The sequence below is a fragment of the Balaenoptera physalus genome, assembly GCF_965194825.1.
Source record: "Balaenoptera physalus genome assembly, chromosome: 7".
In the NCBI taxonomy this organism is placed as follows: Eukaryota; Metazoa; Chordata; class Mammalia; order Artiodactyla; family Balaenopteridae; genus Balaenoptera; species Balaenoptera physalus.
Window position 1 is genome coordinate 117,889,023 of NC_138886.1, and position 17,129 is coordinate 117,906,151.

Genomic DNA, 17,129 nt, shown 5'->3' on the forward strand with positions numbered 1-17,129 from the left:
TGTTTTCAAAAGCTGCAGACCTTTGTACTTCTTGAATGACAAATGAAGTAAAGATTGTTATGCTGAGCACCTCTGTGCATGTGACGTTGAGAGCCTCCTCTGTTTTTATGTCACCCCCTGTGGTTCCTTGTGTAACAACAAGCCCCCCTATTCAACCCAAAGTGGTATTAACGTCTCCCTTCTCTGTGTTGCCCAAATAATTATTAACTCACTTAACACATTCAGCCCTGTAGTAGAGATCTTTAGAATTCAAGTCGTTTTCAGTGCATTCTCCAGTGCTACATCTTTCCTTAATTCTAATACTCATCAGGTCTTTGAATTGATACTTTACCAGGAACACTTAATCACTTTGCTACCTCAGTCATAAGAACAGATTTCAACTTTGACTGATCGTCTTCATCATAAAGCATGAAGAAAGTGGATATTTCTATGATCTGAGAGCTGAGTGGGTCATTCTCGTGCATGTGAACTACCTGGGCCACCTCACCTCAGTCGTGTGTTTCTGCTTCTTTGTGGCGGGTGCAATCCTACGTGCCCACTGGTGTGACCCCAATGCACACGTTGTGCTTGAGTCAATGTTAAGCTATTGTATTATGGTGGCTTCAGTAATAGATTTCTCTTTCTTCAGCTATCATTTTTTTCCGGTGGTTTTTCCAGAAACTGCTGATAACCAGCAAAGCCAGTCTCACCAGCAAGGCGCGTATTTGTCGGAGTCACTTCTCCAGCAAGGAATCGCACCACTCTCCCATGACTCTGAAACTTCTGCTTTGATTGAAATGCATTTCTTTTCTCCTCTTTGTAGCTTAAGAGCACTTCAGTAGCTCCTGAGTCCCGCCCCAAAGCCCTCTTATCACTGATGATGTGATAAATGTCATCATGGCTACAGCTCAGAAGAGGATCTTTTTCAGAGAGCCTCAACTCAATTATTTACCCCAGCGCTATTTTTCTCTGATCTAGAGACTCTTTGAAGTCAGTGGGATGTCTTCAGCATGAGGAGAGGATGGCTAATCTAGTCCTAAAAAGAGGCTTCTCTGACAGGCAATTTCCTCTCTCTTCTTCCCCAGGGCTGTGCAGGCTGTCTGCAAGTGGTTACATGCTCTTGGCTGTTTTGATATAATTTAATTATATCTCTATAATATTTTTTGGCCGAATATTTTGGATATTTATGGTAGTGTTTCTGATAGCATTTGATGTAGGCTTTAGATATAGAACAAACAAAGAATAACTCCCCAAATTATTTAACTACATATCTTATTAAAAATGCACGTAAACCTAATTTAAAAATGGTTTTATTGAGGAATAATTGATAGGCAATAAACTACTCGTGTTTAAAGTGTACAATTTGGTATACTTTGACATGTGTATGTATTACTGAAACCATCATTGCAATCAAGATAATGAACATATCCATCACCTCCAATCGTTTCCATATGCCTCTTTGAAATCTCTCTTCCCATCTCCTTTCTTGGGCACTTCTACCATCCCCAGGCAATCACTGATCTATTAAAATTATTTTTAATTAAGACTTTATGTCTTCAGAGCAGTTTTTGGTTCACAGGAAAGTTGAGGGGCAGGGGCAGAGATTTCCCACATGTGCCCTGCCCCCAGAGATGCATAGCCTCTCCCACTATCCATATCCCCACAGAGTGGCGCATGTATTACAGGAACACACTATAATCACACAAAATCCACAGTTTACATTAAGGGTCACTCTTGGTGTTATACACTGATCTACTTTTCATCACTATAATTTAGTTTGCATTTTCTAGAATTTTAAATATAATCATAAAATACGTGCTTTTTGTCTGGCTTCTTTCACCAGGTGTGATTATTTTGAGGTTCACCCACGTAGTTGCGTGTACTACTTTTTATTATATTTTATAGACTACATATGGATAGACCACAATTTGTTTATCCATTTACGTGTTGATGGGCAACACAGAAATACAAAAGATCATAAGAGACTACTGTGAAAAATTATATGCCAGCAAATTGGACAACCTAGAATAAACTGATAAATTTCTAGAAATGTATAATCTACCAACACTGAACCATGATGAAATAGAAAATCTGAACAGACTGATTACTAGTAAGGAGATGGAACGGGTAATCAAAAACATTCCAACAAGCAAAAGTCCAGGACCAGTGGCTTCACTGGTGAATTCCACCAATTATTCAAAAAAGAATTGGTACCAATTTTTCTCAAACTCGCCCAAAAAATAGAAAGGAACTCTTCCAAACTCATTTTACGAGGCCAGCATTACCCCGATACCAAAACCAGACAAGGATGCCACAGGAAAAGAAGAATTACAGACTGACATCCCTGATGAACATAGATGCAAAATTCCTCAACAAAATATTAGCAAACCAAAATCAGTAATACATTCAAAGGATCATATACCATGATCAAATGGGATTTGTTCCAGGAATGCAGGGATCGTTCAACATTTGCAAATCGTCAGTGTGATACACTACATAACAAAATAAAGGATAAAAAAATCATATGATCATCTCAATAGATGCAGAAAAAGAATTTGATAAATTTAACATACATTTATAATAAAACCTCTCAGCAAAGTGGGTATAAAGGGAATGTTCCTCAACATAATAAAGGCTATATATGACAAGCCCACAGCCAATATCATACTCAACAGTGAAAAGCTGAAAGGATTTCTTTTAAGATCAGGAGCAAGACAAGGATTCCCACTCTCATCACTTTTATTCGACATAGTATTGGAAGTGCTAGCCACAGCAATTAGATAAGGAAAAGAAATCCAGATTGGAAAGGAAGAAGTAAAACTGTCACTATTTGCAGATGACATGATACTACATATATAAAATCCTGAAGACTCAATTAAAAAACTGTTCGAACTAATACATAAATTCAGTAAAGTTGCAGGATACAAAATCAATACACAAAAGTCTGTTGCATTTCTATACACTAATAATGACCTATCAGAAAGAGAAATTTAAAAAGAATCTCATTTACAATTGCATCAAAAGAATAAAATACCTAGGAATAAATTTAACCAAGACCTGCATGTTGAAAACTGTAAGATATTAATGAAAGAAACAAGAAGACACAAATAAATGGACAGATATTCCATTCTCTTGGATTGGAAGAATTTAACAAACATAACTCTGAAATATTGCAGGTTTGGTCCAGACCACCACAAAGAAGCAACTATCAAAATAAAATGAGTCACATGAATTTTTTGATTTCTCAGTTCATATAAAAGTTATGTTTACACTATACTATAGTGTAAAGTTATTATTTACACTATAGTATATACTATACTATGCTATACTTTATACTATACTATAAAGTTATTTTTTACACTATACTGTAGTCTATTAAGTGTGCAATAGCATTATGTATAAAAAACAATGTACATACCTTAATTAAAAATACATTTTTGCTAAAAAATGCTAATCATCATCTGAGCCTTCAGCAAGTCATAACCTTTTGGCTGGTGGAGGGTCTTGCCTCGATGTTGATGGCTGCGACTGGTCAGGGCAGTGGTTGCTGAAGGCTGGGATAGCTGTGACAGTTCCTTAAAATAAACAACAGTGGAGTCTGCCACATCGATTGACTCTTCCTTTCACAGATGATTTCTCTGTAGCATGACATGCTGTTGGATAGCATTTTACCCACAGTAGAACTTCCTTCAAAACTGGAGTCAGTCTTCTCAAACCCTGCCGCTGCTTTATCAGCTGAGTTTATGTCATTTTATAAATCCTTTGTTGTCATTTCAACAATCTTCACAGCCTCTTCACCAGGAATAGATTCCATCTTAAGAAACTACTTTCTTTGCTCATCCCCAAGAAGCAATTCCTCATCCGTTCAAGTTTTATCATGAAAGTGCAGCAATTCAATCACATCTTCAGGCTCCACTTCTAATTCTAGTTGTCTTTCTATTTCTACCACATCTCCCCCTACTTCCTCCACTGAAGTCTTGAACCCCTCAAAGTCATCCCTGAAGGTTGGAATCAACTTCTTTCAAACTCCTTTTTAACGCTGATATTTTGACCTCTTCCCATGAATCATGAATGTTCTTAATGGCAACTAGAATGGTGAATTCTTTCCAGAAAGTTTTCCATTTACTTTGCCCAGATCTATCAGAGGAATCACTATCTATGGCAGCTATAGCCTTAGGAAATGTTTTTCTTAAATAATAAGACTTGAAAGTAGAAATTACTCCTTGATCCATGGGCCACAGAATGAACGTTGTGTTAGCAGGCATGAAAACAACATTAATCTCATTGTTCGTCTCCATCAGAGCTCTTGGATGACCAGGTGCATTGTCAATGAGCAATAATATTTTAAAAAGCATCTTTTTCTTGAGCAGCGGGTCTCAACAGTGGGCTTAAAATATTCAGTAAACCATGTTGTAAACAGAGGTGCTCTCTTTTTATCTTTCATAGTTTCTGTGGGTCAGGAACTTGGGAGTGGTTTGGCTAGGCAATGTGGCTTGTATTTCTCATGAGTTTCAGTTGGATTTTGGCTGACGAACCAGTCATCTTAAGCCTCAAAGGGGGCTGGAAGATCTTCCAAAGTGGCTCCCTCACGTGTCTGGCAAACCGGTGCTTGCTATTGGTAGGAGGACTCAGTTTCCTCCATATGGGCCTCTTTATAGGGCTGCGTGAGTTTCCATGTCATGACATGGTGGCAGGCTTCCCCCAAAACCAGCCATCCAAGAGATCAAGGTGGAAGCTGCAATGCCTTTTATGACCTAGCCTCAGAAGCAAAAACAGGATGATAGAGCAAAAAAACCACATGCTTTCTGTTTTGTTTTGTCTTATTTTTCTCATCCCTTAAGACCATATTTGGCTGAGATTGAGGGTCAGAACATGATGGAATTATTTTTCATGACCTAAAAAAAAATTATGAGAAAGTGGAGATAATCAGTTGTTGTGGGAATAGTTGAAGGGATCCCGATAGAAACAGAGGTCTCTGTGTTCCAGTGAGGATGCATGGCCCACAGCTAGATGATGGCCAGCCTGTCTGAGTCTATCCAGGACCCAAACAAGTTCTGGCACGTTGAGGACCGAAGCGCTGGTTCCTCCAGAGGCAACACCACAAGCTAGAAGTTGATGCTGTTACTGGGAATGATGGTGGTGGTGTGGCTTCTCCAATGACTTTACAGTGGGGGGTGGGGGGTGGGCAGAGGCAAGCGGGAGTGCAAGGCAGAGGGCAGATCTTGCGCGATGCAGAGTGGGGACTTCCTCTGACAAACAGGTATGTGAGCATGCAGAGGAAGACTTTGGGGGCGTCTAGAGACACCTGGGGATGATCGGAAGGGCGTTCACCTGGCAGTCAAGCCCATGGTGTCTCCTGCTGTCACAACCTGAGTGCAGAGGACAGTGTGATCTCATTTGTGGATGATGATTATTGATATATTTGCTATATATATATCGCATATCATGTACATATGTCACAACCAGCATCTTCTAACCATCAGCCAAGGAGAATATCTAGTGTTTTGTTCCTCCACAAGAACACCCACAGCAAGCAGTCCAACAAATTGTGATGGAACTAAATGGTGCTGAAGCATTGTTCTATCTGTTATTAGAAGACCCTGTTTTAGTTTCCATACTTTCAAAAAAGGCAAAAAAAAAAAAATCTTTATGTTTTTAACAGCTCACGCAGGGTTCTTAAGTTGAAAACTACATCTGTTCAAAGTTTAGGCAATCTGTGAAATTTTATTTTTATAAACCATTTTCAAAATTAGAACACCAAGAGCATCCGGACACCACAAAGCCGCGCATTGGTTTCTGACCATTTCTCAGTTTATAGAGTAGCAAGTGGAACTGTTTTCTCCACCTCAAATGACGTTAAAAAGGAAATGTGCTTGGGCTGGAATTGTAGTTGGAGATGGAATTGTTGCCATGAACTAATAAACAATTGGAAACAAGGGTGATTAGAATGGAAATGACACAGCAGAGGCCTCCAGCGGCGTCACTCTGCATTTACACGTCTCAGGGTAAGAAGCTAATTCCCCTGAATGGGTCCCTCTCAGCCAGGCGCTCCTGTGATTTCATCGTCCAGTTGAGGTCCCAGAAGGCAGAGTCATAAAGCAGCCAGGGCTGCTCCCTCTTGCAAGAGTTGCATTTTTGGTTATGGAGATTATGGCAGACTTGTGGGAGTTTTGGCGAAAAGTACGTAGAGGAAATAAGAAGAAGACCAAACTAAAAGTTAGTTTTGAGAAGCTTGGTGGGAAATTGCTGAATTTTAAAGTAATGTTGTCTTTACCTCGCGTATTTTGTTCACGAAACTTTCAGATGGTAAGAGACTGTACCCGTCAGTGATTTGCTACTTCACTTTCTTTTTCGGTGTCTATGTTTGGTATGAAAATTCTATGCTTTACCTCCATATTGTTTAAGCATTTTACAGACAAAGTGTGATTCTGTTGTTTTTTGTTAAATGAACAGCTAAAAAAACATGGATACTTAAAATTCTCAGACCATTGGGGTAGGAATTAAGGGAGCAAGTGAGGGTCAAGCCGTGGGGAACACATGTGTGTTTCACGTTTTCCCATCTCCTCTCCCTAGGTCCTTGGCAGGTGGAATAGTTTTACTTTTCCTTATTTTCCTCACATGCAAAACAAGCGGTAGAAACAGGGACATCACTGAAGGTTAGTATGAGTGCTGTACAGGCAGAAACTTATCTCTAGTGGGGAATGTCCTTGGGTGAGGTGACATTCTGTTACAAAGGGGAGGCTTGATTTAATTAAAAGGTCCAATGCTCTTGGTTTAGGATATGGGGCAAGCTCTATGCATTTCCACCTGGCACATGGTGGGCACTTGATAAATATTTATTGAAGAATTTCTGCAGCCTGAGCCTTCTTTGTGGCTAGAGATGACATTTATCTTCCTAACCCGCAATGGACTCATCAAATCTCAATGATTATTGAACCATTATTGTCACATAATAAAGTTATGATTGATTTTTAGGGAGGCTATCAGGAAAAATGATGAAATATTATTTATGGAAGATGCTTGATTTTTTTTTTTTTGATGCTTGAATTTTTAAATAAAAAGTTCAATATGGAGAGTCCTCAAAAAATTAAAAATAAAACTACAGTAGGATCCAGCTTATCCCTCTTCTGGGTATTTTTCCGAAGAATATGAAAACACTAATTCGAAAAAATATATGCACCCTTATGTTCATTGCAGCATTATTTACAATAGCCAAGATACAGAACATGGTAAGTGCCTATCAACAGATGAATGGATAAAAAAGATATGGTATATATACACAATGGAATATTACTTAGCCATAAAAAGATGAAATTTTGCCCTTTGCCACATGGATGGACCTTAAAGTTATTATGCTAAGTGAAACAAGACAGACAAAGATAGACAAACACTGTGTGATTTTAGTCATATGTGGAATGGACAAAACAAACAGACATACAAAAAACAAAATAAATGAACAAGCCAAACCAAAGAAAAACAAACACGTAGACTCAGAGAACAGAGTGGTGGTTACAGAGGGGAAATGGGGGCAAAATGAGTAAAAGGGACCAACTGCATGGTGATTGATGGAAACTAAATTTTTGGTGGTGAGCACTGTAGTGAATACCAAAGTAGAAATATAATGCTGTTCACACGAAACTTATATAACGCTATAAAGCAGTTTTACCTCAATAAAAAATAAATTTGAAAAGTTCCATCTAAATAGGAGATATTATATTTTAAAATATGGCCGGGAGGGGAGAGAAACACATGATAGCAGTAGGTGAATCATCTTTAGTTCTTGCCACGAGTACTGGACAGATTTATTGCCCTTTTGGTTACACTGTGAGGAAGAATTTGAAATAGTTATTGTTTTGAGAGGAATTGCATCTGCACAGAAGTCCTAGCCATTTATGAAAGCTGTCTTTTGGGAAGAATTCATTATTTTCTGCTCTTTGGGGGAAAGCCCATGATAGGCCACCGTGTCCCCAAACCCAAGGACAGTTTCAAACAAAGCCTCTGAATCCTGCAGCTTTCAGAGAAGTTGGACGAAGTGCTGGCTGCTGTTGGCGGCCAAGGTAGTGGTGCTGCAGCTCTATTTGCTGGGCAGCTTCGTGAGAATCAACTGATTTACAGTCACGAGGGGGGAAAGGTCACTTTGTGGGAGAGTCGATTTCCCATTCATCACCACACTTGATTACCTTCTTGGCGATTTCATTTTCTGACATCAAACTAGTCCTTTTGGTTTTGTTCATGCTTTCCCTCAACTGATATATTTTTCTGAGGTAAACAAGGGACATATCTGCATACGTCAGATATTATTTTCTGTTGCATCTACTCCAAGCAGGGTAGCCGACACCATGTTGCACAGTGAGGATCACTCGCTGATCGACTTGGGGTGGTCTGGCTTCGACCGGGAAGCCCTCCTCCCCCTCCTCCTCCCCCCTCCTCCCCCTCCCCCCTCCTCCCCTCCTCCTCCCCTCCCCCTCCTCCCCCTCCCCCCTCCTCCCCCTCCTCCCGTCCCCTCCCCTCCCCCTCCCCTCCTCCTCCCCCTCCTCCTCCCCCTCCTCCCCTCCTCCTCCCCTCCTCCTCCCCCTCCTCCCCCTCCTCCTCCCCCCTCCTCCTCCCCCCTCCTCCTCCCCCTCCTCCCCCTCCTCCCCTCCCCCTCCCCCCTCTCCCCTCCTCCTCCCCTCCCCCTCCTCCCCCTCCCCCTCCTCTTCTCCTCCCCTCCCCCTCCCCTCCCCTCCCCTCCCCCTCCCCCCTCTCCCCTCCTCCTCCCCTCCCCCTCCTCCCCTCCCCCTCCTCTTCTCCTCCCCTCCCCCTCCCCTCCCCTCCCCTCCCCCTCCCCCCTCCCCCTCCCCTCCTCCCCCCTCCCCTCCTCCTCCCCCTCCTCCTCCCCCCTCCTCCTCCCCCTCCTCCTCCCCTCCCCCTCCTCCCCTCCTCCCCTCCTCCTCCCCCTCCTCCTCCCCCTCCCCCTCCCCTCCCCCTCTCCTCCCCTCCCCTCCCCCTCCCCTCCCCCTCCCCTCCCCCTCCCCCTCTCCTCCTCCCCCTCCCCTCCCCCCTCCCCCTCCCCTCCTCCCCCTCCCCTCCTCCCCCTCCCCCTCCCCCTCTCCTCCTCCCCCCTCCTCCTCCCCCTCCTCTTCCCCCTCCTCCTCCCCCTCTTCCCCCCTCCTCCCCCTCCTCCCCCCTCCTTGTTCCCCCTCCCCTCCCCCCTCCCCCTCCTCCTCCCCCTCCTCTCCCCTCCCCCTCCCCCCCCTCCTCCTCCCTCCCCTTCTCCTTCTCCTCCTCCATTCCTTCTTCTACCCCCACCAACTCCAAGGGTCTGAGATGATCTATGGGGTCAGCAGGGCTGGATGTCCCCAGGGGTGTGACACTGGGAGAAAGGCATCTTGGGACATACATTAGGAAGTCATTTCACAGCTGACAGAGGCAAAGCAACTCTTGTCCCTCAGACCTCAGATTGCACCTTTGTGCCCACGAAGCACAATAACCATAGGAAATCTTCAAAGGTCACCGTATTCTGCTAAGAAACCCTAAGTAAATATATAAAGTCAAAATATCTGTAATGTGCATGTGGATCACAGTGTAGTCTATAGGATCCTTAAATATCATTTGTTAATATAGAACATATATCACTATATATGTGAAATTATGCTATATGTTATTCAGGAGACCTGCTTTCTCTTCTGTTAAATCATAATGCCAACCATACCGTTATAATCTCTGTACAGAAATTTATAAGTAAACTAGGTAAGATACAGATCTCATTCCGTAGTGAGTCTGTTGGTTTTTACTTAACTCTTCTCACCCTCAGGACGTTCTGATTGTCATATACAGATTGTGGGGGTGCGTGGATTTACTGTCACAGTTGGTGCTGTTAGTTATGAGAAGTTAAGATTTGTGCTTAACTTGTTCAGCATTTATACTTCCACAGTGCCGGGCATGGGATTTTTTTTTTTTTTTCAAAAATGAAAATTGATTAGTAAAGAAAATCTGGCAAAATCTGGCTTTTGTGGGCTCTCAGAATTCTGGACGGCAAGTCCATGCACGTCTCCCAGGTCTGGCTCTCCCTGAGCCTGTGTGCAGGCTTATGACCTTATGACCCAGCTTATCTAAATCCAGCCTCAGCATCCGTCCCTTCCTCTCGTCCCTGTATCTGTACCTTAGTGTCTCAGATGCGGCGATGAAAACTTTGCAGTCACATCTGACCTCTCTATCCTTGCGCAGGGTGGCAAATCAATGAAAATCTCCTGGGAAGTTTTCTTTACAGATGCTTCTTGCATTCAAAATGTTACTTTCTTTAGTCTTTCTCTCCTTTAATATTTACCTGTTGGTTGATCTTTCCATTTTACCCCCTCTATTTTTACCCTGGCACTTCCTGTTCAAAACCCCCGAGTGCTTCCCTGCAGTGGGTAAGGGAAAGGTATGCACCTTGGTCCGCATTCTGGCTCCACTGCACCGTCCCAGTTTAACTGCGGCAGCCCAAACGCAGTCCTTTGTCGCTCTCTGTGCTCGCTTGTTCCTACCTGGCCCTCTTCTCCTGCTGGGGCTCCCCCAGGACTCCCAGCCACGCCAGTTTGTTGCGAGCATTGGACAGACACAGTCCCAGCTCTGCTCGCGGGACGTTTCATCTCCATCCCCTTTAACAATCCATTATTATGGGGATTTGACTTTGGCTTTACAGCTCTTATCCTGAAATTTGGACAGTGGTTGCCATGACATGCAAGATGAAATTTAAAAAAGAACAGTTATCGATCTTACGTCAATGGCAGAACACAGAAGGATACAATCCCCCAGTTTGGGCATCCCTTACAGACTCAGGGTGAGGGTCGGGTCCTGCTTTGTCTCCTGTGCAGCCGAGGAAGCCTCCAGGATCCCACCCACGGTCTGCAGGGCTGCCCTGCTCTGCAAGGGGCCCTCCTGGGGACACGCCCCGGCCACGTGTTCCGAGGGGACCACATCGTGCTGCGTCAGCTGGTGTGTTTAGCCGTGGGGTGGCTACTCTGCGCCTCTGTTATGTCACCGGTCTCAGGTCCAATGGCATGATTGCCCCAAACACACTGGCATTCACAGGGAAGTCTGAGGTGCCCGAAATGGCTTCTGCAGAGCGCGTGGCTCATGACACAACCTGTCGCAGTGAAGGGTCCCCCCCTCTGCCACTCAGCCACTTGGCTGTTCACGCCTCTGTGTAAAGGACAGTCAGTGCCATCCCAAGGAGGGGATGTCTGTCACCTCGGCCCTGGGGACATTCTGGTCCCCCTGCAGCACTAGGGGTGGGCAGCCCTTCCCTCAGGGACTGGCCATTTGCTCCTGGTGAGAAGGTATCACAGCTGTGCCCGGTGTACTGACATTGGACCCCGAGCTAACATGGTAAAACATTTGGTTTTACTCATGACACGTGGACACTCTGATTCCCTGATGAAGCCGAATTGTAGGGCACAATGTCCCAGAACTTTGCATTTTGTGGGAATTGACATAGAGAGGCTAATTTTTATTCTTGCCAAATAAGGGCATTAATAAAAATCTACCATCTCCTATACTGTCATAAGAGGAAAAAAAAGCCCTAAGACTGCTGCATAAAAAGATGTTATTAAATGGAATAGATTTAGCTTTGTGATTCTTATTTTTCTCAGTTCACTGAGGCTAGGTGAAAAGTGGGTCAGGAACTGGTCCACCGGTTCTGAGTTTGGGAACCACGATTCTGTGAACCATGTTCATCTAACTGAAGTATCCTTGAAGGTCCTCTTTCAGTTCAGCAGCTAATGTACCCCATCCCCTCCTCTTCCCGCTACGACACGCATCTTTACAACACATTTGAACAACTATTCATATTTGCTGTCTTGGATTGTCCTCTAATGGTTTCGTGTGTGGATATCTTGTCTCTTCCAGCCAGACTGTAATGCTAGGTAAATAGAAGGCACTGACTAGCCAATTATTTGAACTTATTTCTATGATACATGCTGGTTTGCTATTTAGAGGACTGCAGGCTATTCACATGTGTGTGTGTATGTGTGTGTTGTGAAAGTCAGCTGGAGTCCTCTATTTACATAGGTACATAAAAGAAGGGTGCACATTTCTGAAGAATTAAACGAGCTTTGTGATAAGAAAATAAGCCTGTGGAGTTTTCTCCATCTTCCTCTCCGTTTCCTGCAAGGCTGGAAGGATGAACTCCCTATTGTGTGGACCTGGCCCTGCATTTGAGCATCTGTAAAGTCTCCTCATTTTTGATGATTCAGTGATAATGCAGGGTGTAGCAGGTAGTTGAGATTCTCCCACAAAATATCAGAATTGTTTTTCATTTTAATACGCTTTTTTATTTAAAAAAATCATAAAATGTTTCTTAGAGTGACAGCTGAGCCTCAATATTTATGACTTTCTGATTGCTCTAGCAGTTTACAAAAAAAATAAAAAGGAGCCCTCAAGTAAAATTTAAGTGGAAAATATTAAAATTCAGAATTATGGACTATTTTTCATTTGAATAAATCCTCACTCTTTGCTGGAAATTTTATGTGCCAGCCCGTTTCCCTATACTTGACAGTCTTTGAAGAAGGACTTAATTTCTTTCTTCGAAGTATATGAACAGAGTTATTTTTTGAAGAGCCGCACAACTCCCTCCCACCCCCCAGCTTCTAGACTCTACTTTTGGCTGCAAACCAAGCACACACACCACCCATCTTGCAAATAAAAGATGCAGTTTGGGACACAAGCGTGGAGCGCATGAGTGAGTGAAATGGACAAACGACGGAACATCATTATCTTTCGGATATTTTAAACTGCTGCTACTTACGATATCCACACAGCTGATTTATGGTATGTGCTCAAAACTGTTCAGTCATTTCCCTTTTTGGGAGTTCATGAGTTTTCAGATTCAGATGTATTAAGTCTTATGCCTCAATTAAATCATATTTCCTTACCCCCAAGGCAGCTCTTTAATCACTTTGTGATTTTGTGATTGGTTTCTTTTCTTCAAATAATATGTTTTTCTAACAACTTAATGGAGTATGTTATTAACGTCTGATTACTCTTTTGAGGAGCGAGGAATGATGTGACTACCTCCCTTCAAGGTGCATGTAATGTATCTTCATTACTAGTAACTCAAAATGCTGTAAGAGAGATTATGGTGTGCCTAAGAAAACAAAGAAAACGGACATCATTGACAAATAATCTCAGAAAGGGAATAAGGCAGAATCCTCCTTCCCCAAAAAGAACTCACTATAAATGAGAATTTTATTATACTTCATTAAAATGTTTACATGTTAGTAAGACCTTAGACCTGCGGCATTTTCTTGTCTTAGTTTTTCCTGACTCATTAATTCTTTCAACACATCTTGATGAGTGACACAGACCCTTGTTCTAGGTGCCGGGAGAATAGTAGCAAATAATTCCGAGAAAAACTCTGCCTTTGTGGGATTGATACTCTCATGAATCCGGATGAACTAGTTTACATGTTTTTAAAAGCTTGTTGTGTGCGCTTACTGAACTTTATATAAAAGACTTGATTATATATTGCAGCCTTATTAGGAAAAGAACAAACATGAATCATTTGGGATTAGATTCTTAGGGGAACATGGTGCAGAGGGTGGTGGTGAAACACCATTTTTCTAGACCTGGGGTCTTAGCAGTAGCAGGTACAGATTATGGTGCCTGAAATTGACCGAGCGACGAAAAAAGGGACACGGAAAACGGGAATTGTCAGGATTGTTTCCAGAAGGTATCATGGCCGTGTTCTCTCAAACATTGTAAAAGGCAGAAGAGAAAACATCCTTGCGTCTGGTCTAAGATAAAGGTTTTACTCAAAACAATATCTAAAAAAAAAAATCTTGGACTTGACCAGTTTTGGAATTTTGAGGATGGGGTAAAATTTTAGGCAGATCTGGCCCTGGTTACGAATGAGAGGAAGGCAGAGTTTGGGAGACACCTCTCTCCATCCCGTTTACCCTGTTCTCCATCTGACTTATCGTGTTACACTCCCTGTGAGGGGTCCATTCTGAAGACCTGGGATTAAACTCCAACTTCGCTAATTGTCACTCGTGTACGTGAAAGAGCCACCTTGCTAAACCTCAGTTTTCTCATCTACAAAATAAAGATAAGAATATTAAGCTCCGAAAGTATAGATGAAGACTAAATATAATATGCAAATATAATAATATATAAATATAATGTATGTGCAAATGCTTCGATACAATTAATAACAAGACTTAGCATCATAACTAATACTTCCTTAAGGAATGGAAATAAAACTCTGAGAAACACAGGAACCTCTACATTAAAAGCCTGCCAAATGGAATGGCCAAGCTGTGGATTTGTATGTTGGTCAGACGGTGCCTTAGATTAAACCACGCGTGAGGCTTCACATTTTGCACACGGAAAACCATTTCAAACCCCACTTATCATGATCCCTGGTTACTCACTCTTGCCAGACTGGTCCCAGATGGAACTTTATAAGGGACGTACTTCCTGTAGATATGACCAACTCTAGAACATGGAACGTCAAACATTTCTCCTCCACACATCCAAACCTAAAGAGGGGAAATGAAAAGTATAATGAAAGAGAACAGTACCTTTCATGCCAAAAATCCCAAATTATTAGTAAGATTCATACAAAATCTTAAAATCTCTTAAAGTCTCTAAATCAATAATTTCTGTTTATTATCAATGGCTAACCAAGGGAAAAAAAAAAAAACCACATTTAAAAAAACCTAGATTCATAGGAGTATAGAACCAAAATATTCAGTAAATCTAATTTCCATAGATAACATGTTGACGTATTTTTTATTCTAGTAGAATTTTAACACAACTATTGTAATAAACTGGTATTTAATGCTTAGACATCTTATTTATACAGATATTTGTTTTGATAATCTTGTGAAATGATTAGAAGAAATAACATTGGAATTTGTGTCAGTTAAAAAATTTAAAGTATAAAAATGGAATTTCTAAAATAGGTGAATGAATTAAGCCACATCGGTATATCCATTATTTATCTAGCTTCTGAAACTTTCAGTAGAGCTCACCTTAAGAATCAGAGTTGCATTCTAATTTCTCCCCACTCCCAATCTTTTCTTAGGTACAGAAAATAATTGGTTAGTGATGTGAACTCAAGAGATGTTAAACTCAGGGTATCTGTTAAGATGCTGTACTTATATGTAGTAACAAAAATTAATGGGTTATATTTTACCATGACTGCCCACTCAAACCATTAATCATGGTTTTATACAACAGGCTGCTTACTGTAAATGGACTAATTAACAAAACATAAATGCATAAAGGCTTCATATATGCTAGATTTTTAGCTATTTTCATTGCAAGAAAATGATTTAAAAAAAGAGTTAGATACTATAATGGTTAGTTTTATGTGTCAAAGGCTGCACCAGAGTGTCCAGATAGTTGGTCAAACATTACTCTGGATGTTTCCATGAGGGTGTTTTTTGGATGAGATTAACATTTAAATTGGTGGATTTTGAGTAAAGCAGTTTCTCTCCATGATGTGGGTGGACTTATCCAATCAGTTAAAGGCCCTTGGAGAACAAAGACTGACCTGCCTCAAGCAACAAGGAATTCTGCCAGCAGACTGCCTGCCTTCGAACTTGAAAGGCAACTCTTCCCTGCATCTTCAGCCCGCTGGGCTACCTTGCAGATTTTGGATTTACCAAACCTCCTCAATCCCATGAGCCAATTCCCTTAAATAAATCTCTCTCCATATATGTACCCTGTTGGTTCTGTTTCTCTGGAGAACCCTGACTGATGCAGATACACAGCTTCTTTTAAAGTGAAATATTGGAAGAGAGAAAGAGAAATGTTTACGTCTTAACTTCCATTTGCTTCCAACTTCTTTCACTAAGAGGAATGGCACCCTAGGTAAGACTGGTGAACAAACAGTGATAAATGGAATTCCAAGGGGATGGCAAATGGATTATGAAAACGATACTCAGTTGCTCTAACTCCTGAGACTTCAGGACTACTCATGGTATCAATTTCAACTTGGCTTTAGATGAAGTCATCAGAACTATGCATAGATCATGTAAAGCTGGGAGGGGCAGAGAACATTCTAAAGTACAGTACCGACATCTGGAAAGATCCCGAGAGGCTGGAGCTATATAAGATTAAACATAAAAAGGGTAAATATAAGGACCTGTCCCCAGACCTGCAAAAATCAACTCTTCCGGAGCAGGAGAAGGTAGAAAAAGACTGAATAGCACAAAACCCATGACCAGCAAAATATGGAGAGTTTAGGGATTAAAGGTCTTGATCTATCTACCTGAAGTCTTATGCTAACTTCTGAGAAAATGCTTTATATTCCCTTGTAAAGAGAATTACCAACATGGGGAAGGGATACAAACTGTGTCTTAGAAAAAAAACAATTGGAAGAATGGAGATTCGTAGTCTTGATAAGATAAAATTCAGAGAAGTGCTTTTCGAATATCTGAAGAACCTAACATTTGGTAGTGATGTTCGTAGAACCCCAAGGAGCTAGGACTAGGATTAATAGGATAGAGCTATAAAGAGACAGATTGCAACCCAGTGGAAGGAGGAAATTTGTAATAGGCAGCTTGGTTAAAGATGAAATGGGCTTCCTGTATTGCTAGGTGTGTTGAAATGCACATTCGATGACATTTTGTAGACAAGCATGTAACTGGTGGACAGTTGATCTAGCTGATATTTTAGGTAATTCTAATAGTAAGAGTTAGCATTTATGAATGCATACTGTGCTGTTTTTCATTTAATGCCCACAACTCAATGGCAGACTTTACTATTTCCCCAGTTATACAGGTGGGAACATGGCAGCCTACAGGCTAACTTGCCCAAAGCTGCAGAATTGGCCACATCCAGAACAGAGATATGCGTCCTAGTGGTCTAACTCCAGTGCCCACCTACTAAGTCAATAGTTTATCTACAGAGTCAGCAAACTTTGTCGTAAAGGTCCAGATAGTAAATACTTTAGGCTTTGTGGGTTATATGGTCTTGCAACTATGAAACTTTGCTAAGAAGAGACATGACTGTATTTCAGTAAAACTTTGTTGACATAGACAGGCAGTGGGTCATAGTTCGCTGGTCCCTGTTCTATAAGATACACAATCCTTTCAAACACTGAAATTCAGGGATTCTAAGATAATACATATGGGAGGTTGCATTTTCCCAACTTAGACACCACAATATCTCCCATTGCACAT

General features: G+C 41.8%; 1 protein-coding gene across 4 annotated transcripts in view; it reads right to left on the bottom strand.

The window, feature by feature from the left end:
- GALNTL6 (polypeptide N-acetylgalactosaminyltransferase like 6) overlaps positions 1-17,129 on the bottom strand; it is a 1,158,938-nt gene that overhangs the window by 70,638 nt on the left and 1,071,171 nt on the right. For all 4 annotated transcript variants that reach the window (XM_082468905.1, XM_082468902.1, XM_082468903.1 and 1 more), the window contains exon 8: positions 14,370-14,477. In XM_082468905.1, coding sequence (XP_082325031.1) covers positions 14,370-14,477 — 108 coding nt within the window. The remainder of the gene's footprint in view (positions 1-14,369; positions 14,478-17,129) is intronic.